Source organism: Pogona vitticeps, chromosome 2, assembly GCF_051106095.1.
Source record: "Pogona vitticeps strain Pit_001003342236 chromosome 2, PviZW2.1, whole genome shotgun sequence".
NCBI classification, from domain to species: domain Eukaryota; kingdom Metazoa; phylum Chordata; class Lepidosauria; order Squamata; family Agamidae; genus Pogona; species Pogona vitticeps.
In genome coordinates this window covers 3,710,001-3,736,282 of record NC_135784.1, presented here as the reverse complement: position 1 = coordinate 3,736,282, position 26,282 = coordinate 3,710,001, and the positions used below count along the sequence as shown (strand labels likewise).

The 26,282-nt window shown below is 46.1% G+C and overlaps 1 protein-coding gene across 1 annotated transcript in view; it reads right to left on the bottom strand.

The window, feature by feature from the left end:
- Window positions 1-26,282, bottom strand: part of LOC144587288 (uncharacterized) — a 27,853-nt gene continuing 1,571 nt past the window's right edge. Inside the window, exons 1-3 of the mRNA XM_078387364.1 lie at window positions 21,009-26,282; window positions 7,250-7,404; window positions 1-2,525 (exon numbers count right to left, since the gene is read on the bottom strand). The exon at window positions 21,009-26,282 is cut by the window's right edge and continues 1,571 nt beyond it. Coding sequence (XP_078243490.1) covers window positions 1,776-2,177 — 402 coding nt within the window. The 5' untranslated portion in view covers window positions 2,178-2,525; window positions 7,250-7,404; window positions 21,009-26,282 and the 3' untranslated portion in view covers window positions 1-1,775. The remainder of the gene's footprint in view (window positions 2,526-7,249; window positions 7,405-21,008) is intronic.

Genomic DNA, 26,282 nt, shown 5'->3' with positions numbered 1-26,282 from the left:
CTCACCAACAGTGAGTTTCTCCTGTTGTCTCCTTTTCCCTCCGCCGAGATGGCCCTTTTGCAGCCACAGACCCCCAGCATACTGGACTGGGGGGAAAAAAGCAAGGTGGGCCAGATGTGACCCTTGGGCCATTGTTTGGAGACCCCTGTATTTTCCCCACACATGGGAAGCTCCACAGACTACCCTCCTACATGCATCCCTGCATGTGTGGTTTAGGAAAAAAAGGATCCTTTCTTTCCTTCTTGTCCTTGTATCACCTCTGCAAATAATCTGCTCAGGTCCTGCTGACTTTTGCAAGGCCACCTGAATCACAGAACCCTCTCGGCCAGGCAGGTTTGCATTGTTTTGAATCTTGATTTCCCTGCATTAGTTCTCCATTTCATTTTGGCACCTGATGCTTTTCCCTGCCCCCACTTCACTTATCCCAAAGAGGGATCACTAGAAGGCCAGATTCATTAAAGCTTAATTGCAGGCAGTGGGTAGGTGTCAGGGCATTGCAAACCATTCCTCCCCAGATTCTCTCTGCCCTCCCAGTCTCCTCGCTTCCGTCCAGGACCTCTTGGCTTTACACCTTCCAGTCCCATCTCCAGGTGCATGGAGACCCTAGAAATGGAAAAACAGAAAGTGCAGCTTCCCCCATTTCACCGGTGCATCAAACTTCTCAACTAGCATAGACTCCATTCATGTCTGGACATATAAAGGGTTTGACTTAACCTCGTGCGCCTGATGTGGTGCTGAATGTTCTTTGTTTGGCATCAAAATGGGAGTTGCCCGAAGAGAGAAAAACAGCAACACCAGCAAAACTGCTCAAGGTTCCTCTTTAATTTTTCTTTCATGAAATAATCATTTTCTCATCTTTTCTTAATCTAACTCAGTCTGGCTCATGTCTGGTCAACCCCCTAAATGAGTTCAATCTTTTCAACCATTTTCCACTTCTCGGCTTTAGCACCCATCCAACTTTCCATCGTCTACTTAGAATCATAGAAACATTAAAAAGTGATGTTGGAAGGGGCCTGCAAGGCCATCAAACCCAACCCCCTGCTCAATGCTTATTATAGTGCACGTATGTGATTCACCCATGGACTGGTCAAAATCCAGTTGTGTAGCTAGGCCTGCATAATTGGAGTTCTGCAAGCTGTTGTGGAAGTTGAACTGAAGTAAACGTATCCAGGATGCACTTCCATGGCCACAGTTGCCAACTTAATTAGGCAGCTTGTGTGCAGCTTTTGGGTGGACCATTGAGCAATCAAATGGTGCAGTTTATTGCATGTTGTCCTTTAAATAACAAGAAGAGAACTTCAGAAAGATTTTGTATTTCTTCCTTTCCTCCCCCCCAAAAATTCATTTCCTGTGACAGAAAAAGGCGCCTCTCGAACAACGGATCTCATACATCACACCCTGATTAAAAGTTTGGCTTCCCCTGAAACACAACATGGAAGGTGAAACAATCATTGTTCTATCAAAGGTCTACCAAAACCTCATCAGTCTATTCAGATTCTTTGTAATATTGTTTCTTTCAGAGAAAGAAAAAAACATTTCCCCTTACCCAATGTCTCCCAATATATATTTCAACATTAGCTCTTTCTACAGCCTTTCTACAGCTTACAAGAAAAGTTACTCTTTTCATGCTTAATAAGGTGGTCAGTATTATTGTAGGTCTTTGCACATTCTATGTAGCTTATAATGTATTTTTGCCCCTTGGCTTTTCTCACATGAAACAAGGTAAATTCTGCTACTGAAGAGCTTGAATGAACCTCTTTCCACAATCCATGCAATCATATATTATTTTCCATGGTATGAGTTCTCTGATGTAAAACTAGGGTATTACTCTGCCTGAAGCTCTTCCCACATTCAGTGCATTCATATAGCTCCTCCCCTGTGTGAGTTCTTTGATGTGAACCAAGGTGATCTCTTCGACTAAACGTCTTCCCACATTTCATGCATTCATATGGCTTCTCCCCCGTGTGAGCTCTCTGATGTAATCTAAGACCATCTCTCCGACTAAAGGTCTTTCCACATTCCATGCATTTATATGATTTCTCCCCTCTATGCATTTTTTGATGCAAACTCAGTTTACCATTTCGATTAAAGCTCAGTCCACATTCCATGTATTCATATGGTTTCTCCCCTGTCTGAGTTCTTTGCTGTGTACTCAGGTAGCTCTTTCCACACTGCATACAGTTATACCGTTTCTACCCTATGACTGGTTTTACATGTGAAATACGTTTATTCTTCATCGTGACGCTTTTTCCATGAACAGACATGCTTTTTCGGCTTGGTGGACTCTGCAACATCTAAGTACTCTTCCAAGTTTTTCTTCCAATGGTTTTCCCAGCAGTACATTCAGATTGTCAGGAGTTTATAAACACCACCTGGAGATTTGTTTTTTTCTGTTACTGTCTGCTTCCCATTTTGCCTTTTTCCTCTTTGTGAATATCGGATATTCTTCTTTCCTGGTTCTCAATTGCTTCTTATCAGTGTCAGAAGGAGTGGTTCCATCAATTTCTGGTTGTCCAGTTTGTGACCTGATGGAGGGGAAAAAAAAAGAGAAGGAGTACAGAAGAGAAGGCCATCTGACTGGGGATCAAGCAAGTTTTAAAAAACAACAACACAGTCATGGGGGAAAGATACACAAGGCCAGCTGAAAAGGAATGGATCCTTCTTGCTTAATTCCATTTCATTTGCATGTAAAGACAGAAAGGGAGGAGGGTCAGGATCAATTAAATTTTTTTGTGATAATCATAAAAGGTCTATATTTTTCAAATAAAAGTCAACTCTCAGGAAACTCTTCAGAATTGCTTTGTTTTTAAAAGCGGCTGCACGTAGCTAGTGGAATGAAAAGGGAATGTGTAGGGGTTTCTCAAATCCTTGTGTCCAAACTAGAAGAGAAAGATATAAAGGTCTTGGATGTCAGGACCAGATTACTGTGTTTATCTAACCGAATGGCGATTATTTAATGAAAATGAGGTTGTAGACAAGATCACAGGTGATGCAACTATAAGCAGCAAATGAAAATGTCTTTCTTACTGATATTCGAGGCAAAAAAGAGTCCTTGACTTTAGTTTTACTGAGATGTGTTAATGTAATGTAATTAAAAGCTATTAATGTTGAGATTTTGATCTGAAAATGTATTAAATATGTATCAAACATAAATGTTGTATAGCAGAAAGTAAAATGGCAGATTTTATCTGAGTCATCTATCAAGTAGTTTCATATGTCTACCAAGGTTGTATACTTGATGTTGTACAGCTGGAGAAAGTGATGTAATTTATTTTCTGGTTGGTCCCTAGAAGTATAAAGGACATGTGTAAATGGGACATGGCATCTGCTGTAAGTCAGATCACTTATTTCTATGCTATGTGTTGTATCATGCTCTGTTATGTTGCCAGTTGAATTTCTATGCACTCTGTATATTGGTAAATAGACTAAGTTGAATTTTACTCTCTCGGTGTTCTAGTGCCTTTGCAAACTGATATCTCCTAACTGTGCTTATGTCCAAAGAGAATACATTAACCAAATTCTCAACAAATAGAGATCTTTGTTTGATTTTTAAAGGTGGCAGAAATACGAGTTATTTTATATGGTTAGAAGTTCATTTTCAGACTAGTTGATTTGTACATAGAAAACAGACTAAATAATAAGAGATAGCGGACACTTTGTATGGAGTATTTGAAGCAATGAGACTTCTGGAGGAATGGACTTATCAAATTCTGGAGGACTCGATGGGCTTACCCTTGTGTGATTTACAACTCTAAGCAACAAAATCTGGGCCAATATGTGTGGACAGGGAGTCACTCTGTTCACAAATCTATATTCAAATCATAGCAATATGTACCCATTTTTCTTCTCTGCTCAAGCTTGTCTGAGTCCACTTTGCTCAGGCCTTCCTTTGCTCTCCTTTGCCTGCTTCTCCAGAAATGTCCTCTCTCACACAGGTCTGCTTCTCCTCATATTCTCTCCGCACAATCTGATCAAGGATCTTCTCAGAAAGGCATGTGCTAATTTCAGCAGCATCAGGATGAGGACAGCACTTATGTCTGGCAATGGGCCCAATTTGTGCACCCAGGAGAATAAATTTGGCAACCCGTCTCTGGCCATTCCTCCCATTGTAGCCCTCTGGGAAGACCCCGCTCTGGCCTTTGTCCTAGCTGAAGCCGGGCCAAAAGGGGAAACACCTGATGAGTACGGGAAGGCTTCCTCTGTCGTATTACCCCAGACCCTCCCTTCCTTGGTGTCCAATTGATGGCGCCCCAACGGCTGCATAGCTTTGTACTGAAATTAGCACATGACCCGCCCCCTGGCAGGGCATTTCCCCACTGACAAAATGAGTGCCCGCATACACCAGCAGTTTTATTGGGTTGGGTTATATGCAGTGGTAGACTGGTACTGTAGATCGTGTCTGGTTTGCCCAATAACTCAGGTGCAGACCTGCCCCAAGGGTGCCCTTACATCATTATCCATAAGAGACAAGCCCTTTGACCACATAGCTATGGATTTAGTGGGCGCCCTCTCTAAATCTGCTGGAGGCCACACACACATTCTGGTGATAACTGACTATGCCACTCGCTACCCCAAGGCTACACAACCAAGGTGCCAGACAGGGAATTGTTGGTTGTATTGTCCCAGGTACAGTTCCTAAGTACCATCTTAACCAATCAGGGAACCAATTTCCTTAGCCAAACATGGAAGGAGATGTGGAAGCCCTAGGTGCAAAGTCCCTTTGAACTTCAGTTTATCATCTACAGGCCAATGGCCTAGTGGGGAGATTTAATAAGACCCTCAAGACCATGTTATGCAAGCTAGCACAGGATCACCCGATTCAATGGCAGGAAAAGCTAGCCCCATTAACGTTTGCAGTGCACGAGGTGCCCCAGGCATCCCTGGGGTTTTCACCCTTTGAATTGTTATACAGGAGGCAGCCTCGGGGGAATCCTTGATTTAGTTCAGGTGTAATGGGAGTCAGGGGAAGATCACGCCCAGAGTACAGTACAACAGATCCTGGAGATGCGAGAGCATCTACATACTGCTGTAGGGTTACCGCAAGAACACCTGCAAGAAGCCCAAGCCTCCCAGAAGTGACGGTATGATGCCCAGGTCCAGCCCAAGGAGTTTATCCCAGGACAGAAGGTTCTCTTGCTTTCGCCCTTAGAGGCAGCTAAACTTTTTGCCCAGTGGCAGGGACCTTATGAAATCATAATGTGAGTTGGCCCATATGGACTATGAGGTTTGAATACTGGACCATAGGTGGACAATTCAAATGTTCCTCATCAATATCCTAAGGAATAATGAGACTGGCAGGCCCATTTAGGAGTAGTATATAAGAGGTGGACCTTGGGCTGGAGGCAAAGCCATTCTCCTCTCTCTGGGGAGATGGATGGAATTTAGCAGAGTCATGGAATGCAAAACAGCAAGAGTTGAAGACCTTTGAGGAGGAGTTTCCAGATGTCCTCTCTTGCAGGCCCAGACCTACCACCTCAGTAGAACATTAAATGAAAACTGATCCAGGAGTAGTGGTGTCCTCAGAAGCCCAAACCTGCCCCCAACACCTCAGACAGGTCATAAGAGATGAAGTGAAATCCATGTTAGATCTGGGGGTTATCAAGCCCTCCAACAGCCTATGGCACAGAACCCAGTACTAGTTTCCAAACTCAATGGCAGAACCAGGTCAAGAAAAACTTCCTGTGAGAACAGTATGACAGTGGAACCACTTACCTCGGGAGTCGGTGAGTACTTCAACACTGGAGGCATTCAAGAAAAACTTAGATCCTCACCTGGCATAGTATGTATTCCTGCATAGAGCAGGGGGTTGGATTTGATAGTCTTGTAGGCCCCTTCCAACTTCATTTTCTATGATTCTATGATTCCCATGGTTATCTCCTGACTGCTCTCAGTCCATAAGCCACTCCCCACTGGTTTGCACAAAAAACAATTAACAGCTGGCCTGGGAGACGTCTTCACTCCCTTTGACATGTTTGACACTATACAAGGTGTTTACAGACTGACCACTTTATTGCCCGCTCCAGAATTTTCTCCGGGAGACGTCTTCCCTCCCTTTGAGCTGTTCCATAAACACGACAGAGGTCTCTTTTTAAATACTTTTGATGTTTTGTTTTGAGTCAAAACATCGTCACACCGAGCTTTGGCTCTCTTGGCACCATGAACATTCAAGGAGTCGGGTTCCCTTGTGTACTCAATGTCAGCTTGGCCAGGCAGATGCATGTCAACTCAGAACCCTTAGCCGGGAAAATGCCTTCACTTGGAGTTAGTTCCTTAACACTGTATTCGTGCAGCACTTCCTGAATGACTGTTACATGCCTTTACATTTAAAAAGTTTCATACATAAATATTACATAATATTGTATGAGGCCATAGTCCTCATTGTTACCACACTGGATTAATGAATTATTAATGATTTTTAAAATGAGGTTAATGCCTTACAGAACGAACAGCAAGTCTCTTTTACCATCTAGTGGCTAGTTCTGGTAATACACCCTAGAAAGCTGTATTCATGACGGTGGAGGGAAGGAAAGGAGAAGCCTCAGCTGTATTCAGCAGGGTGTGCACGGAATGGGCACAGGCCAGGCTCTCCCTGCTGGTGGGAAAAGTCCTAGGGAGAGAGGAGCCATGCCCATCCTGGCTCCTTGACCCCCACTGCACGGGGCCTCCCTCTTTGCCCACTGGGCTTGGAGGGAGAGGAAGTCCTGCTAGGATGGGCCGTGTGTGGGCATCTTTCACTGTCCAGAACAACGAGATGGCTTTCTTTCATGGCCCCATGGCAAGAGAGAGAAGGAGCCCACGGAAACCTACCATGGCAGTAGGTGAGGGAGGGAGATCCATGAATTTTGAAAGGACAGCAGAGAATGCCATAGGGGTGGGATGGAGGAAAGAAGGACACACTTTTTAAGATGGAAGAGAAATCAAGAAAGTCCAGCCCCTGGTCACAAGGAGAACTGAGCTACATGGAAGTCAATCAGGAGGCTGCAGACCGAAGTTGGCAGAAGCAAAGTGAACTGCAAAAATGTGGGGAATTTGTACCCACTTAGTCCTTTGGGAGAAAGAAAAGGCAACATCACAACCATCTCAGCATCCTCTCTGTCCCTCAGCATGTGTCATGGACGTTCTGGTGGCAGCTCCCCCAAAGGCTCTTGGTGTTGTTGGGGGAAAATTAACTAACTTACTTATCTAAGCTTTGCAATGCATTGCATCTTACTAACTGTACCTCTGATCGAAAAGAAAGAAATCTTCTTACCTGCCTTGCAAATACTGGGGGGATTCTGGATTGGTTTCTTCACTTCTGGTCCAGGACAAATCAGCTCTGTTTCAACCCCTCCTTTGGACAAAAAAAAAAAAAGGAATCTGTTTCTTGGTGGGGGTGTCACTGAAGAATCTATTTCTAGCTAGATTCTGCAAGAGCAACAAACATACACAAGAATGCGTAGTTGCTATTAGTACATAGAAAGCATTTTATAAGAGTTACTATGATTTACTTTGCTGATATATTGCTTCACAAAGGGCTTGACAAATATTTGTAGACTTTGGGAGGCACACAGACAAATTCAGGAGCCAGCCTGGTTGATTTTAGGAGCCAAAGAAACAGTCCTTCCATTGAGTTCTATGTCAGCCAGCTGCAGAGCTTCTGTGAGCCCTGGCTCCCTGGATCTGCCATCCCCTCAATTAGAATGTGTAAAAGATAAACAGATTCTTCAAGATGGGAAAGAGTAACAGAGGGTAAATGAAGAAGGGAAAAGTATTAACTGGAGAGAAGGTTCTTAAAAAATACCCAGCGATGGGGCCGCACGAATCTCTGGAGGGAGATTGTTCCAGAGGCGAGGAGCCACCGCCGAGAAGGTGCGCTTTCTCATTTTTTCCTTCCGGGCCTCCCTCGGCGTCAGGCTCGTCAGCCTCACCTCCTGACCCGATCGAGTGACACAGGTAGATCTTGGTGGGAGTAGGTGTATGCATTTTAATGCATACACTTCATATATCAAGCCAATAAGCGGTAAATGCATAAACTTGTTATATATGGCCAATGAGCAGTAAATACATAAAGCTTGCCAGTCCCCTTTGTGTGCAAAACAGCCCCCTTCTCTCTGACATCTTACCCCGTAAAACAGCCTCTCAATGCTGTGCCTGTGGCTGTCAGCTCTGCTGAGCCGGAGGCCTCAGTGACACTGGTGTCAGGAGAACAGGCTGTGTGCGTTGCTGGGGCTAGAAATTGTGTGAGGTCACTCATAAGGGTCCCATCATGTGAACTCAGCAGACAGAAGACGTCAGAGGCCCAACAATCAGTGCAGGTTGCTCAGCACCGTAACAGAGGGGAAAAAAATAACAACAAAAAAATACTCCCCCCACCATCCTGCATCCTGCACCTATATTTAAAAGATACTTAGGTTTTTCATTAAAACTTGTATCTGTTATATCAGGGGTCCCCAACCCCCGGTCTGCGGCCCATTGCCAGTCTGTGGGCCATGCCAAGACCGGGCCATGGAGACATATCTCCTGCTTCTCCTGCAGGCACTCCCCCACACCCCACCCACACACATGGGTGCCCCACCCCTCCATGAGTGCACCTTTCCCCTCTGCAAGCATGGTCCGTCTCTCTGCACATGCGGGGAAACCCACCCTGCCCCTCTGCACACCCAAGCGAGCGTGCTCTGCCCCTCTCTGAGCACGCCCCTCCTCTCTGTGAGTTCCAGCTGTCCATGTATGCGTGCATGTGTGCTCGGCCCACCCGCAAGCGAGCCCATCCACCCAACCGGTCCGCCATTCCGATAAGGTTGGGGACCACTGTGTTATATAATGCCAGTCAGTTTTTCAGATTGACTGTGCCTGATGTTTTTGAACAACAACAACATATATATTTGTTTGTATGTATGTTTGATTATTTATTCATTTATTTTTACCCCACCTTTCTCTTTGAAAAGGAACTAAGGGTTTCACATCAATAAAAGATAATATTTAAAGCTAAAAACAATAAGGAAAGCAACATCTTACATCATTAAATAACCCTCCTGTGTGCATGTAGGGAGATAAGAAGGCTCTTGACATGGTACATAGTACTCCCTTCCTGCATTTCTTCTCATTTTTACCTGGGGTCTTCATGAAGTCCAACTCTTTCTCCAGCTATTAGCAAAGTCAGGAGATAATGCTCAGGACATGGGACTCACCAAGGGCCAGATCACTAGTTAAAAGGCAGATATGCAGTAGCCCTGTTGGTTGTTCTGGGTGAAGGTATTGGCGTCAGTCTTCCTTCTGGAACTATTTTTTTCCTGAACCCTGTTCCTGTAGATCCCTGCCAGGTCCTTTTTAAGCTGATTTTAGCTCTGAGCCAAAGTCATGGTCTTAGCACCCCAGAATCTGAGGTTCGGCCAGAGAATCCTGCCAGCTTCCGTTGCTGTCCTTCACACCCGTTGACCGGCCTGGAACCTCTGTTAGCCTCTCTCCTTTCTTTCGGGTTCCAGGCTCAAGAATTCCCTTATTATATTCCTGCTGGAGCTTCTAGGCTCCCAAGGTCCAAGGCAGTCAAACCAGAAGAAGGAGAGCCTTCCTTTGTTTCTTCTCATGAGTATTTTACTCATTTCCAAGGGACAAAAGGGGAAAACATACACACATACACACAAAGCAAGAGCAAATATCTCCCTTACCTAGAAAGCCCTACTGGGGGTCCCTCTATTTTGACCTGATGACACAGAAGACACATACACCTTCCAGCCAAGCACAAAGGAAACCGGCCGGGCTCTTTTCAAAGTCAAGGGAGCCTTCATAAATTGCCCCTCCATGTCTTGAAAGGCACAGTTCATCCCACTATATGACAAAGAAAAACCCCCCCCACACAAGAAGGATCTGCCCTCTGAGCCCCATCACAGAGTCCCATGGAGACAAAATCAAGAGGAATCTGAAAGAGGGGAAACCAAGGGGATCCGGAGCTCTTCCAACTCATGTTAGGGGTGGGATGGCTCTGGAGGCGGAAAGTCTATCCTGATCTGTTTCTCTTGCCTTGGGGGGGGGGCAGACTTCAGATCCCCCTCCCTCCTTCCCAGGCCTGCCCTCTGCCCCTTGGTCCTGACTTCCCAACCACCAGTGTCCCCTCTCCCCTTAGACCAGAGGAGTCCCTAGACCCCCTCCCCACCCCCGTCTTGTGCTCTTCCTTTCCCAAGGGTCAAGGGGAGTCCCAAAAACTGCCTTTTGGTCATCATCATCCATTTAGAACTGCAGAGCTGGAAGGGACCCTAAGGGCCCCTTGAGTTCAGCCCCTGTCACGGAGGCCCATTTACAGCGTTTCTGAACTGCCTGTGTATAAATACACATGCTTCTGCTCACCCACCCATGTTTGTCCCCTCTTTGCTTCACTCCAATAACTGTGACAGCATCTGTGACAACCCAGAGTGGAGATGTCCCCCTTTACTATAGCGTGCAAGTTCCACACTCCGTTTGTCACCACTTTCTGCAGGCCCCTAAGCAACCACTTACGCCAGATGCTAATGCTTGGGGCTCATAAGAAGAAACAGACACCTTCATATGACTCTTTCCCCCTTTTCCTATTTCTGAATCCAATGAACACATAATCACCATGATGGTAATAATAGTAATCACAGCGATTCTAATAATAGAATCACAGCGCTGGACCCTCTGGATCATCAAAGTCCAGCCTGTGTCAAGGAAGACCAGTGGGGGATTTGAACTCCAACCTCTGGCTCCACACTTAGGATATCTAAACCATTTCTACACAACGATTGGAGGTTGTTCATAATTTTGTGTACCTTGGCTCAATGACCTCTGACACTTTTACATCACCTGACAGAACAAAGTTCCAAATAGTGCAGTCCTGGAACTAATTGGAATTTTTAGCATGCATGCATTACTGAAACAGCAACATATACCTTGGCTCAGGCATGTCAAGAGAATGGTTAATGGTCGGATTCCCAAAGATCTCCTGTGTGGAGAATTAGTGTGGGGAAAGTGCCCCAGAGGAAGACTACAGCTGCGGTACAAGGATATCTGCAATCAGAATCTGAAGGCCTCAACAGATGGGAAACTTTGACATCTGAGCGTTCAGGCTGGAGGCAGGTGGTGCATCATGTCCTCTTGCATTTTGAGGAGACACTTGTTCAGCAAGCCGAGGCAAAGAGGCAGTCCTGAAACCAGCAAAACCAGGGAGCTGGACGGGGGATAGATTGTATTTGTCCTCAGTGTGGAAGGAATTGTCACTCTCGAACTGGCCTTTTCAGCCACACTAGATGCTGTTTCAATACTTCTGTTCAGAGCACATTACCATAGTCTCTTGAGACTGAAGGATGCCTACCTAAGAGCTATCCAGAGGTTTCCCCCTTCCTTGTTGAAAAGACAGCTGGAGATGCTCCCCTGGCTTCACCCCACTTTCCTAGAGGGGTTCACCTGTTGACGCCTAAGCCCCATGTCCACCTCCACCCGTGGTTACACTTGCACCTTCCGAAGGCACACATATGGGTGGTTTTTGCTGACCTTAAGTCCTTTCAAGGTCCTTTTGGCGGGGTTCTCTCTCCAAGGACATCGAAGGAAAAGGCTCAGAGGAAAAACTGCTGTGGTGACGATGGGGAGATGGAGGGACGGAGAGAGAAAAGGAATATGATGAAGATGATGATGAGGGAAAGAAATTGGGGAGAAAGGGAGAGGACAAATTATAGAAAGGGAAATGGTGGGAAGTACTGCCTTGGGTCCTTTCTCAAGGAGAAAGGCAGGGGATAAATAAATAAATAAACAAACAAATAAGAAAGACTGTTACAGGATGCTACAAGGCAAGACTTGCTTCTGGTTCTCTTCAATAAACCACCAAAGTGATTAAAATGTAGTAAACGGTCAGCAGGGAGTGTTACACCAAAGGGGTTCCTGCTCTTTATATCCTGAGGAGATGGACCATGAGAGGAGACAGAGAGCCCAGCCAGACTGCTGATGAAGAAGACCACACACCAATAATTTTGGGTCAAGCACTATTCATGTAACATTTATTGATGAGCCATAAGACATGAGACAAAAGCTATGAAGAGGCCTCTCTTTCATACTTCCCATTCACACAAGATACTCTTCCAGAAGGCCCTCCTCTGATGGGGGAATCAGTCCTCAGAGAGGATGATGGGAGCAATCCTTGCAGCGCTGTCGAAGCCCACCTGCCTCTTCCTGGGTCATCTTTCTTATAGGCCTTTTCCTTGTGGGCTGTGTTCATGGGCTAATCCTGGTTTGGCACAAGAACACGGTGTGTGTGGTGGGGCAGACCCTGGATTCCTGGGCAGATACAATATGTGGTCATGCAGGAATGCTTCCTTTCACACATGCAGTTTGTTCCATCTGCCCCAGACGTGGCCTCAGCTAGCCTGCTTCCTCCCTGCCCCCTGCCCGCTTTCCCACCTATCACGCCTGGGCGCACACACCTTTCCATTTTTGCTGTGCAGAAGACAGTGTGTGTGTGGGGGGTTGTTGCAGGGCCACGTGCCTGGCGGGAAGTGGTACCCTCTCATGCATGCCAAAGCCAGTCACAGGGAAAGGACAACCATTTGTCCCTTGGCGGGAAAATAAAAATGATGAATCTGAGGAGATGCTATCCCAGCTCTCTCTTCATCTCTGTCAATGTTTAAGGGCGGCTCCTCAGAATTGCCATGAGGAAAGAGGTGCTGAGATTTGGAGAGTGTGTGTTGCAAGAAAGTTGGTCCTTTCCTTCAGGCAGCCCCTTGTTTTCGGCGGAAAATAAGTCAGACTGAGTCCGTATAACATTAACATTGGAACTTTTATTCATCTCCTCTCCCACCTGCACATCTTTAAAAGGATTCAACGGTTTCAAACTTGGCAACAGGCCATTTTCAACAACATTTAAACTTTGGTCAAACTCCCATGGAGTTACAGGCGGCGGATCCCACAAGATCCCCGCGGCTCCTTCTGAGGAGGAGGGAGACTCCTCATGGCACAAATGGTCCCACAGCACTTGTGTCGGTACCATCCTCTCTCGTCGGGACCTTCGTGCTCCTCAGCTGTCATCCAGGCACGTTCACGCTGAATTTCCAGCTCTCTGGGCGCCACAATCACATTCCATTCTTTCACTAATTTACGCAGGAAAGTCTCAGTTACAGTAGGTGGATCGGGCAATAAGCCACCTTCCTTTAAATGGGGAAAATCTCTTAACAACCCCTGGTAGCGGACCCTTTCAAAAGCTCTCTGTCTGTCCTCCCTCTTCTTCCTCTCATAAGCCTCCACAACTGAACTGAACCACACCACCCCCTCCTCGTTCTTATACCCCCCTTCAACTGTCACTTCAGACTCCTCCCACTCCTCGTCTGCCAAACACACCTCTATCTTTACCTCCCCCTCTTTCTCTTCTGTTTCCTTTCCCTTTTCTTCTTTACTTTCGCCACTATCTCGTTGACTCTTTATTTCATCCTCTTTTTCCACTTTTACTTCTGCGGACGGCACACTCTTATTCTCCACACCTTCACACGCCCCCCCGGAGGAGTGGGCCGTCCGCTTGTTGTCATCGCGCGCATCCCCTTCACCCTGTCGTGAGAAATAATCGGCATTAGCATGGTTACTTCCTTTTTTATACTTCACTTGGAATGCAAAAGGTTGTAAACTCAAATACCATCGGGTCAAACGTGGATTGGCGTCTTTCATTCTGTTCAGCCATTGTAATGGGGCATGGTCAGTTACTAATATAAAAGGCATTCCTAATAGATAATATTTTAAAGTTGTGATTGCCCATTTGGCCGCTAATGCTTCTTTTTCAATTGTTGCATATTTCTGTTCTCTAGGTGTCAGTTTTTTACTTAAATACATAACGGGATATTCGATACCATTTCTTTCTTGTGCCAAAACTGCTCCTATCCCCCTATCTGATGCATCTGTTTGTACAATAAATGGCAAGGAAAAGTCAGGTGCATACCTCTTTGGTAATTCGTTTAAAATAGACCGCAATTTGTCAAACGCTTCTTGTTCTTTCCTTCCCCAATTAATATACTTTTTTATTTTCTTCTTAGTAAGATCAGTTAAAGGAGCCGCAATTCCCGAAAAATTAGGCACGAATTGCCTATAATATCCTGCCAAACCTAAAAATTGTTGGACTTCTTTTTTGGTTTTGGGTATACGCCAATCAGATAATTTGTCAATTTTCTCTTCCGAGGGTTGTATTTCTCCCTTACATACTACGTGGCCCAGAAACTTTACTTTCTCTTGAGCTATTTTACATTTAGAAGGATTTACGGTTAGCCCAGCTTTCCTTAATTCTTCCAATACTAATTTTATATGTCTTACATGGTCCTCCCACGTGGGGCTGAAGATAAGGATGTCATCAATATATGCTCCCGCAAATTCCTCTACTGGTTCTAATACTTTGTCCATTAATCGCTGAAAAGTAGCTCCAGCTCCATGTAATCCAAATGGCATTTTTTGGAATTGAAATAATCCCTTAGGAGTCACAAAAGCCGTTTTCTCCTTGTCCTCAGCCCTCAACGGAATCTGCCAGTAACCTTTAGTGAGATCCAATGAACTGAGGTAAATAGCGCCCCCTAGTCTCTCCAATAAATCTTCTATACGGGGCATGGGGTAAGCGTCAAATTTAGATACTTCATTTAATTTTCTGAAGTCAATACATAACCGGATCTTTCCATCCGGTTTAGGTACTACCACTGGGTAGCTTCTCCACGGGCTGTGTGAATGTTCAATTATTCCTAACTTTAACATTTCTTCTACCTCTTTGTTGATTATTTCTTTCATGTGATATGGCCAACTCCTACTTCCGCTACGTATAACTACTCCTTCCTTAGTATTAATGCGATGTTCGACTATTTGGGTTATGCCTGGATTGGGAGAAAATACATCTTTAAATTCTTGCTCAATTTGCCTTATCTGTCTCATTTGTTGAGGATTCAAACAATCCCCTAAAGGGATTTCTGCCTGGTCTGTTCTGTACACTGAGGATTCAGGCCCTAGATCTTCTTCTATATCTTCAGCCCATAACACCTCCCTCTCATGCCATTCCTTTAAATGGTTTACATGATATATCCCCGTCTTCTTTTTCTTATCTGGAGTTTTAATTTCATAATCCACCTTTCCTACTTGTCTAATTACCTCGTATGGGCCTTGCCATCTTGCAAACAACTTGGCATTTTCGGCGGGCAATAACAACAACACTTTTTGACCAGCTTGGAAGGATCTAGGGGAAACCCTCAAATCATATCTCCTTTTCTGCCCGGCTTGTGCTTGTCCTAAATGTTCTTTTGCCATTTCAGACACCTTTCTTAAATGTTCTCTCATCTCAAGGACCTGTTTTACCGTGATTTGTGCGTTGTCTGACCCACTCTCCCATTTTTCTTTTATTAAGTCCAAAATTCCTCGGGGGTTCCAACCATATATCATTTCAAATGGCGAAAAGCCAGTGGATGCTTGTGGTACTTCTCTAACTGCAAACATGAGGGGAGCCACTAACAAGTGCCATCTGCGAGGCTTTTCCATTACTAACTTCCGTAACATCCCTTTCAGGGTCTTATTGAATCGCTCCACCAATCCATTTGTTTGAGGATGATAGACGGAAGTGTGTACTGGATCTACATCCAATAATTTCCACATTTCTTTCAATGTTAAACTCATAAAATTACTCCCTTGATCTGTTAATATTTCTTTAGGGAAACCTAACCGAGTAAACACCTGCATTAGTTCTCTCGCGATTACTTTGGCTGTGGTTGACCTCAGAGGTATAGCTTCTGGATATCTTGTTGCATAATCAATTAACACTAGAATATGAGTATGTCCTCCTGCAGATTTTGTAAGAGGCCCTACTATGTCAATTCCTATCCTATCAAAGGGATGATCTACAAGGGGCATAGGCACCAGAGGAGCTCCTGGTCTAGGTTTCATTTGGGTCATCTGACACTCTTTACACGTTCTACAGAATTGTTGTATTTCTTTTTGCATTCCCGGCCACCAAAATCTATGAGATATTCGAGCTATCATTTTTTCATTAGCCAAATGACCTGCAGTAGGAACGTCATGAGCTACCTTTAACACATCTTTCCTCCATTTCATTGGTACCACCAGTTGTTTTTCACCTTCTCGATTCACGTGGTACAATAATCCCTCTTCCAGTTCAAATCCCTCCTGTCCCTGAATAATAGTCCCTGTAGGTTGTGCTTTCTTTAATACCTCTTGTAATGTAGAGTCATCTTGTTGCCACATCCTTGTTTGTTCTCTAGAAACTTCTTTCCCAAAATCAGTTTCGATTTGGCTTAGTTCGCATTCCCCAACCAAGCCCTCTTTCTTGTTTAACAATTCACTAGCCCCTTCCCAATCACGTCCTAACAACATCTCCCTTGAAAGTCCCGGGGCTATCCCAACTTTCATCCTTCGACAATCATTCCCAATTTGCACGCTAGCCCAAACCGTCGCATATTTTTTCGAATCCCCATGGATGCATCTCACCGACACTTCATCTGCTACTTCGGTTCCTTCTAACTGACGCACCAACGTTTTACTGCATCCAGTATCTATTAATGCCCTCTTTTCATGTCCGTTAACCAACACCATTACCTCCCAACCTTCTCTTTCAGACCCCATTAACTTAACCGGTTCATTATTTTGGCCTACCCACGAACAATCCAGCCCAGGGCATTGCCGCCGAACGTGGCCCGGGCGGCCGCAGTCGAAACACACGGGCTTGCCATCTTTGCCCTCCTTCAGTCCTGTGCCAGGCTCGAACAACCTCTGATTGTAGGTGATGGGGCGAGTCGGCTTAGGACGCATCGGCTCGAAGTTAGCGGGTCTGCCTCTGCCGATCGCGGAGAAAGACATCGGACCACGCGGTGTGTTGCTGCCTCCGGTCGCCATCTTGTCCGGTGGGCGTGCCCTGTCAGGATTTCCGCCTGTATATTCTTTACTTCCTTCCTCCGCCGCGCAATAATTCTCTATGAGGTGAATCGCCTCTTCTAACTTCTTCGGTCTATTTCTTTGAACCCAGCTCCTCATGTTGTTAGACAATGTTGAGATTAAATGTTCCATCACTACTGTCTCAATAATTTCGTCCTTTGTCTTATCTTCGGGTTTGATCCACCTAATTACGTTGGCCTTCATGCGCTGGCTTATTGGGCGCGGATGCATCCCTGATTTGAATCTCAACTCCCGGAACTTTTTTCTATAAGCTTCTTCAGTTAAGTTCAAAGTCTGTAAAATGGCGCCTTTTACTATTTCATATTGTGCGGCTTCTTGAACAGATAATGTGTCAATCACTTCTTGTAATACGCCTGTCAAACATGGAATTAAAATCAGTGTCCACTGTTCTTTAGGCCACCCGGCTGCTGTGGCTACTCTTTCAAAAGTGTGTAGATATGCCTCAGGATCGTCAGTGTTACTCATCTTCTGCATTCGTATGGGGGTTGGGTTAGCTACCCAGGGGTTCCTTGCCTCTTTCCACTCATTCTTAACCCTTTCTTCTCCGGAATTCAACTGCCATAACTGCCTTGTTAATAAAGTCTGTTGCTCGGCTAAATTTTCTAGTAATTTCGCTTGGTGTTGAATAGTCCGACGTAGCTCGCTCACCTCTTCATTTTCCGCTTTAGGGGCTGCCCCACGTTGGGCGCCACTGCAAGAAAGTTGGTCCTTTCCTTCAGGCAGCCCCTTGTTTTCGGCGGAAAATAAGTCAGACTGAGTCCGTATAACATTAACATTGGAACTTTTATTCATCTCCTCTCCCACCTGCACATCTTTAAAAGGATTCAACGGTTTCAAACTTGGCAACAGGCCATTTTCAACAACATTTAAACTTTGGTCAAACTCCCATGGAGTTACAGGCGGCGGATCCCACAAGATCCCCGCGGCTCCTTCTGAGGAGGAGGGAGACTCCTCATGGCACAAATGGTCCCACAGCACTTGTGTCGGTACCATCCTCTCTCGTCGGGACCTTCGTGCTCCTCAGCTGTCATCCAGGCACGTTCACGCTGAATTTCCAGCTCTCTGGGCGCCACAATCACATTCCATTCTTTCACTAATTTACGCAGGAAAGTCTCAGTTACAGTAGGTGGATCGGGCAATAAGCCACCTTCCTTTAAATGGGGAAAATCTCTTAACAACCCCTGGTAGCGGACCCTTTCAAAAGCTCTCTGTCTGTCCTCCCTCTTCTTCCTCTCATAAGCCTCCACAACTGAACTGAACCACACCACCCCCTCCTCGTTCTTATACCCCCCTTCAACTGTCACTTCAGACTCCTCCCACTCCTCGTCTGCCAAACACACCTCTATCTTTACCTCCCCCTCTTTCTCTTCTGTTTCCTTTCCCTTTTCTTCTTTACTTTCGCCACTATCTCGTTGACTCTTTATTTCATCCTCTTTTTCCACTTTTACTTCTGCGGACGGCACACTCTTATTCTCCACACCTTCACATGTGTATTTGGGGTGAGTGGTGAGGGCCGACCCCGCTCCTTCTGCTGCCCGAGGCAGAAGTGTTTTCCTGTCAGACATGAGAGAAATTGGGACTCCGTGGAAGGCAGCGGCCACCACACAAACATTCTCTCTCTCTCTTCTAGCTGAATGGACACTGTGTCACCTCCTTTTGGGGGGGGGAGCCCCCTGACTCCCCTCTTTTTTCTCCCTCTTGAGGCAAAGGGAGCTTCAAAGTTGGGTTGGTGTTCAACCTCACTCTTGCAAGGGGAGTTTTTCTGGAGAGGGAAAGCTGGGAGAGCTCTCGGCTCTCCGAGACCCCATTGATACATGGGTGTATGGAGGGCTTGAACTCACTCTGCCCCACTGACTAAAAAAAAGGGATGATCTATTTCCCCCTAGGAACCGTATCTTGCTCCAATGCAGAATATTTCCTGGCAGTTTGGCCCTGAATTCTGCATTGAGGGCCGTCCACTTTATAAAAGGCCTGCTCCTCAAATTGATAATAAGGCTGCCTCTTGCTTTCTCCATTTTGCAGCTCTTCTTTACATGGGAGTGAAGCAATGAAAACAGCCAGAATGAGCAATTTTGAGGGCAGGAGGAAAGGACTGAAATGGAGCCCCTCAAGGGTCTCTGCTTTGCCTTTTCCATCTCCATCCCCAGTCTTTGTATCTGCTGGGTTTCCCTGTTAGCAGGTCTTTTGCAGAGTGAAGAGCTCTGAAGGGCCCATTCCAGACCAAGCCATCATCAGATATTTATTTGCATTAAAGCAATCAAACAGGAATACCATGTAATCTATATCTCTCCCAGCTCCTGTGCGGTTTGTTGGCGAGCCTGCAGGGAAAGTGTGGGGTGGAAGAAAGTAGGTGATTATGTCCCTGCAAGTGAGAAGAGTCCTGGGACCGACTGACTGTGAATATTTTTATCCCACCCTCCTCCTTAAAAGGAGCTAAGGCAGCTTAGAAAAATAAAAAAACAACAACAATATTTAAAGCTAAAACACAGTGTATACAAATATTTAAAAAGAATTAAACTAAGTATTATATTAAAAATTGTCAATAAAATAAATACTAAAAGCTCATTTAAAACAACTAAGCACAACAATCCATTAAAAAAACCTTTCAGACATCCAGTCACTGAGGGGAAGCTTGCCTGAAGATAATGTGGAAGGACAACAAAGATGAGGCTAGACTGGCTTCCAGTGGGAGGGAGTTCCACAGTCTAGGAGCAGTGACAGAGAAGTTTCTCTCCTGTGTCTCCACCAAAGGTGCCTGTGAAGGTGACGGGACCGAGAAAGGCCTCCCCTGATGATCTTAACACCCCAGCCGGCTCATAATGAGAGATGTGGTCTTTGAGATAGCTAGGACACAGGCCATTTAGGGCTTTATGGACTCTGACACACTAACACTTTGACTTGATGTCAACCTGTTAGCACCCAATTTTTGGTTTCAGTTCTCCGGCAGGGAATAACAGATAAAGACAGTGCATCAGTTCAATCTATATGTAAGCCAATTTATTCAAACACATATAGCTGGGCCTCATTCTTAAAATGGTGGACCGAGAGAGCCATCATACATTTGGGAAAGCATTTTATAAGTTATTTACATAAAGTACAATAAGAACAGCGTCCCCTTATTGGTCGCTTGAACCCTAATCTTAAAGCTCATTGGTTAATAAGTGCCTGTGAAAATATCTAAATTGTATCTCAAAGATCCCCCTTTGGACTTGTGAGTTAGAGGAGTCAATAAGTTGTGCATTAGCATGACCCATCTGTGCATTTGCAAACATCTGCTTATCTTTTAATGATGGATTATGGGCCATCTGAGTTCCGGGTAGTTAGTCTTTTTTGCCTGCCTGAAGGCACTGTTAATTGAATACATTGTTATTCAACCTTCAAGCTTGGCCTTGAATAAAAAATTCACACAAAGCTTAAAAAGCAGGCTGTGTCAGAGTTCTCCAAGTGGGAGGGGTTCTGACTGCAAGCTGGACTGGATATTATCCGTGACATTAGCTAGGGCTTCTAACACCATGGAAGTATTATAAACAAAATCAGCTAAGCTGTAAATGTCTTTGTAGTGTCGTGCAACGCCAAGTGAGGGGAACAAGGCACGGGATATACGAGTACCCTCATTCCATTTCCAGGGATGAGATAAAGACTGGACAGATCAATGTGTTGTACAACTAGAAAATTGAATGGCAGACAGACGCTGAGGAAGCATGCCTCCTGGCCATAGTCAGCCAAGAGTGCAGACACCCTCCCATCCTGAGGGCGTGAGACTTTAAGGGACGTGAGACTGCAAAGCCACCAGAACCCAGATTCCAATCTAAGGGTTGCACCTGTAAAGAAGTAATAATGAGAGGCTTTGGTGCAGTGCTACCCACTGCATGTCGAATGAATAAAGTGTATAGGACATAAGGCGTTTTGATGCGGTTATTGGAAAGAAATGGAAGCTGGTCTCGGTCTATTTTCCATGTGACCCCATCCCAAAGGAACATTAAAGTACAATTTCCCCATTCCCCTAGGGAGGGAGATTCACCCACTGTTTTATTGAAGCAAATTGATGCAGCAGCCAAAGGCTGCTGCGGTTCCTTCGGTGTAAAAGAGGAGATAGAAGATTCGCCTACCTGGATAATAGGAATTGATTTGTTGTACCAGTCATCCAGGGTGACGGGGACTGGCCAGGAGGGAAGACCAAGGCTGGCGTGGAAAGGAAAAAAGGAACAAATCCAACAAGAAGGTAGAGAAGAGTGTTCTACAAACGTATTGATGCAAACGTATCATGGTATTGTCCTCAAGGAAATCCCCTCTTTGGTAATACAGAGAAAGGCAAAGAAAGAAAACAACACAGCATTTAGGAATCATCATGGTTGGGTGGCTGAGGGTGCTTCTTAAAGAGAAAATTGAGACCATCAAGTCCTCGCAAGTCCACTGCTTCTGGGGAGCAGAAAGAGGACACGGAATGTAGTCCTGCGGGGGCGAAGCTGGTTTGACCCGTGTGTAATGGAGCCAGGCGGCGTGAGCCTCTACTTTAACACAGGATGGTGTTGTCAACAGAACTTGAAGAGGTCCTTTCCACCTTTCTGCGAACGGGGAATCCGAGAGCGCTTTTGTGTAGACCCAATCTCCGGGAGAATAGGAATGGAGAGGCTTCACAACATCTGCAGCGGTCTGCTTGAGGAGCTGGCTGCGAGAGTCCTGCAAAAGGCGGGATATTCCCAAGAGATAGTTACACAAATCCTCCCCACCTTCTTTGGCATGGAGGAGTTCCTGGAGTGAAAGTCAGTCATAACAAAGGGGCAGCCGTACATGGCATCAAAGGGACTAATTGCCAATTACCCTCTTGGAAGAATACGGACCCAAGGAGGGGCAAAAGAGGCAAAAGATCAACCCAGCCTAAATTTGTTTCCTGGGATATTTTGCGGAGGTGGGACTTTAAAGTTTGATTAAGTCTCTCCACTTTCCCGGAAGCCTCAGGGTGATAAGAGGAGTGTAATTTCTAATTAATGTCTAAGTATGCAGCAACATGTTTGACCACATCTGCCACAAAGAGGGGGCCGTTGTCTGAGGAAATCCCCTCCCATGGAATACCATGACGAGGGATTATGTCATGCAAAAGGCATCGCACAACTTCTTTTGCTTGTTCGGTACGGGTGGGAAAAGCTTCTGGCCAGCCTGTGAGAGTGTCAATAAAAACTAAGCAATATTTGAGTTCAGTAAAGTCTATTTGCCATCTAGCTCCTGGCCAGAGTCCTTTCGGTTGAGTTCCCATGGGACCTTTGCGAATCCCAGTGTGGGGGTTGTTCTTACATCAAGCTTCACAGGCAGCGGGAATGTCCTGGGCAGTGGACAGGAGTCCGTGGCCATATGCCTACGATTTAACACTAGCAACCATAATGTGTGGGCTTGCACGTGTGTGCATCTATGGAGTTCCCAAAGTAAGTGTCTTGTCAGGGCTCGAGGTAAAACAATTTCCCCCTTGTCAGTATAGAGCCATCCATTGTCACCAACCTTCCCCCCTTTGTCGACCACCTCTTTCGTCTCCCTCCTAGAATATTACAGAGGTACTGGCAAAGGAACAACAGGGGCTGGCAGAACGGGGGCAACTGTTGCTGTGGGGGGGGGGAGTTTCAGCAGTCCTACGAGCCGTTTTATCCGCTAGCCTATTGCTTTCCCTCACCCTTGCGACTGCCTCTTTGCCATGTCCCTTTATATGCATGATGGCTACTTTGTACAGTAGCTGAACAGCCCTTAAGAGGTTCTGGACCTCATGAAGGTGTTGAATGTCCTCCCCTTCAGCTGTTTTGTACCCACGATTTCTCCAAAGACCAGCAAAAGCATGGAGCACGCCAAAAGCATATCGGGAGTCAGTGTAGCTGTTTACTTTTTGCCCTTGTGCCAATCGTAAAGCCCTTGTGAGAGCTATCAATTCCGCTTTCTGAGCCAAAGTGCTTGGTGGCAGGGAACAGGTTTCAAAAACGGCAGAGTCAGTGACCACTGTATAAGCCGATTTCCATATGCCATCACACACTAGGCTACTACCATCAACAAAAAAATCCAAATCTGGATGTGGCAAGGGAGAATCTTTGAGATCCTTCCTGCTGGAATACTCAGTGTCAATTGTTTGAATGCAAACATGCAAGATGGGCTCCCCTTCAGCCTGTGGGGTCGGGAGAAGAGTGGCAGGGTTAAGGCATGTGTTAGTGACCAGCCAGAGTTTCGGGCAGTCCAGGAGCTGTGCCTGATATTTGGTAAGGCGTGCGTTCGACAGCCAGAGACCTCCCTTTTGCTCCAGCACAGTTGCCACCGCGTGTGGCACATGTACGGAAATGTGGGCTCCCAACGAGAACTTTTGCGCCTCCTTTACTAGCAGGATGGTCGCAGCAACCGCTCTCAACCATGAGGGCCAACCTTTGGTCACATTGTCCAACAACTTTGAGAGGTAGGCAACTGGCGAATTGCCAACCTGCTGCGTTAGGACTCTGAGTGCCAATCCAGTGGTCTCATGCACAAATAGTTCAAACGGCTTCTCTGGGTCAGGTAGTCCCAATGCCGGTGCGTAGAGGAGTCTCTGCTTGATAGCCTCAAACGCCTTTCTCATGCCAGGTGTGTTCTCTACCCTCTCTCCCGGCCCTTTAAGGGCTTCATGTAGGGGTCTTGCCAAAACTGAAAAGTTAGGGATCCAAATTTTACAAAATCCCGCCATGCCAAGAAAAATGTGCCAGCCTCTTTTGGTGTCTGGAAGTGGAACAGCACATATTGCACTGATTCTATCTCCCGTTAACCTGCTCTGTCCCTTTGAGATCAAGAACCCCAAATAACTTCTTCCCTCGTAATCTGAGCCTTGTCCTTAGATACCTTGAACCCTTCATACCCCAAAAAGTTTAGGAGGTCAACTGTGGCTGCCAGGCATGTCTCCTGGTCCACTGTGGACAACAAGAGGTCAACCACATATTGAATGACTCGACATTGTACTTTGGGAACCCATACATGTAAGATTTTGTTTAATGTCTCCCCAAATATCGTTGGTGGGTTACGCCAGCCCTGGGGCAAATATCCCCAGGCATATTGGCCCGAGGGTATCCCCGGGATCTCGGGGGGGTCCTCCCATGTGAAAGCAAAGATGTGGTATGAGTCTGGGGCTAATGGGACCGTGACGAAAGCATCCTTCAGGTCTAGGCATGTAAAATAAGCATGCGAGCCAGGAATCAAGGTGACTAGTGTGTATGGATTTTGTACCACTGGGGTAAAATCAAGGATTGCCTCATTTACCACCCTTAGGTCTTGAACCAACTGGTATTTTCGTTCTTTCTTCGGCACTCCCATGATGGGAGTGTTAAAATCAGAGCGGCATGGTACAATTACACCAGCCTCGAGCAGAGGGATTAAAACCTTTTGTAGTCCCAATTTGGTTTCCGTTTTCAATGGATATTGCTTAACACGGACCGGACCTCTGCCGGGTTTCAATTGCACATGTACTGGCTCTGCCCGTTTGGCATGGCCTGGGGTACCATTTGCCCAAACCCAGGGGACTACTTGCTGAAGTACCTGAGCTAGAAGGGGGTCTGGTTCAGCCGGCGAAAACCGGGGTCCTTTTAAGGTGAGCAAAAAGGCAGTAGCCGCGGGGTTTGCAAAGGCAATGCGGCATCCCTCTGGGAAAAATTCCAACTTTGCTCCCAATTTCATCAACAGGTCCCTTCCCAATAGGCTAGCTGGGCAATGTTCAATATAGAGGAACCTGTGCTCTTATGTAGAACCTTTGAGCCCCACACGGACAGGGGGTAGGAAGGGAACTTTAGTTACCCCTCCAGATGCATCAATCACATTCTGGGAAGGACCATTTGGGCGGAGGGCTACTCCATTTGGCTTGGTTGTAAGAACCAAATGTGTAGCTCCAGTATCTACTAAAAAGGATATATCTTGGTCGCCCATACTCAAATCCAACATGGAGTCCCCGGGTGGGAGATGTAAGACCCCGGGATCCTGTCAATCCTGCTCCTCTACATTAGTTCCCGGAGTGGAACAAGGGTGACGGTTTTGGTGGTGGACCTGTGGGAGTTGCTGTCCACGACCTACAGATGGCTGTCGCTGGGGACAGGAATCTGACCAATGGCCAAATTCTTGACAGATATTGCAAGGAAAACTAGAATTTCGTGCACAGGTTCGTGTCCAGTGTCCAAAATTCCCACAGAGTCTGCACTCAGAACCGGGAGTATTTGGGAACTGTTCAGACCCTCTGTCTCCCCGTTGGCCAAAACCCTTTCCCCCTCTCCCTCTCCCCCAGGGTCCTCGGGGGTATGCGGGAGTGTGGGGGCCACCTCCGCTCTAATAATCTCCCTGTGTGCCAGCTAACATCACTTTCTGTAATTTCTTTTCCTCTTCCATCAGTCTGTTGTTATAGACTTTGGATGCAATTTGGATGAGGGGAACACGCAGGTGCAGACACCAATGCAGGTTCATCTCCAACCCCAAGGGAACCCCCCTCCGCAGGTGGGGCATCCTGCTTCAGCTATACAGGTACATGAAGTAGGGGGATTGGGTGGTGATGATCAACCCCCCGACATGCCGCCAATATACTGATTTGGATCCAGAAGGTGAAAATTCTAAGACCTTCTTGAATTCTATCTATATAAACAATTCTTATGAAGACATAAAAAACATAAAATTGAATAAAGTTGATGGTGACTTGGCTGATCCTATCCAGCAATTGGGGGTCCTGAACTCCATATGGAGAAGGTGGGGCTGTAGGGGTTAGGAGAGGGGGAGCAGATACTCACCACTGAAGTCTTCTAAAATTTTTCGCTTGTTGGTTGCTGCTACCAATATCTTATAGGAATCTTCTGTCTCCGGTGGGGGTGGCAGTGGTAGGAATTGGCACTGATGATGCTCTGGATTCTCTTCAGGAGGAGGAGGAGGAGGGAGCTCTGGCGAAGGAGCCAAGTCTTTAAGTTAAAAGGATTTTGGCAAGCCTCTCTCATGATTATCTCGGAGGCTCCCTCAAAGCACCATGGCTCCATTGCCACAGTCATAAAACAAGTGGCATATCTGATATTGTCTACTTCCCCTTTTCTTGCCTCTTCCTCTGCCCATTTTGCCAGGTCTTTCGAATGCAGGCTCGGCGAAACTTCCATTTCTCGGCCATGCAGGAAGGGCTAAATGCCACACTTCAGTGCATAATTTAATGAGGCACCTCTTTTTGAGCCCAGACCTCCTGCCCACCAGGCTTTTCCAAATATCTAATAAGCAACTCAGTGGCGTCCTGCAGTCTCGTTGCCATTGTCCACTGCAGACACAGCCCATCCCGCTGGCAGCTCAGCAGATCTTAACCCTTTGCTTTGCTTGGCCAAACTTATTTTTTTCCTTTCTAATCCTTTCTTTTTCAATACCCTCTTTTTCCTTCT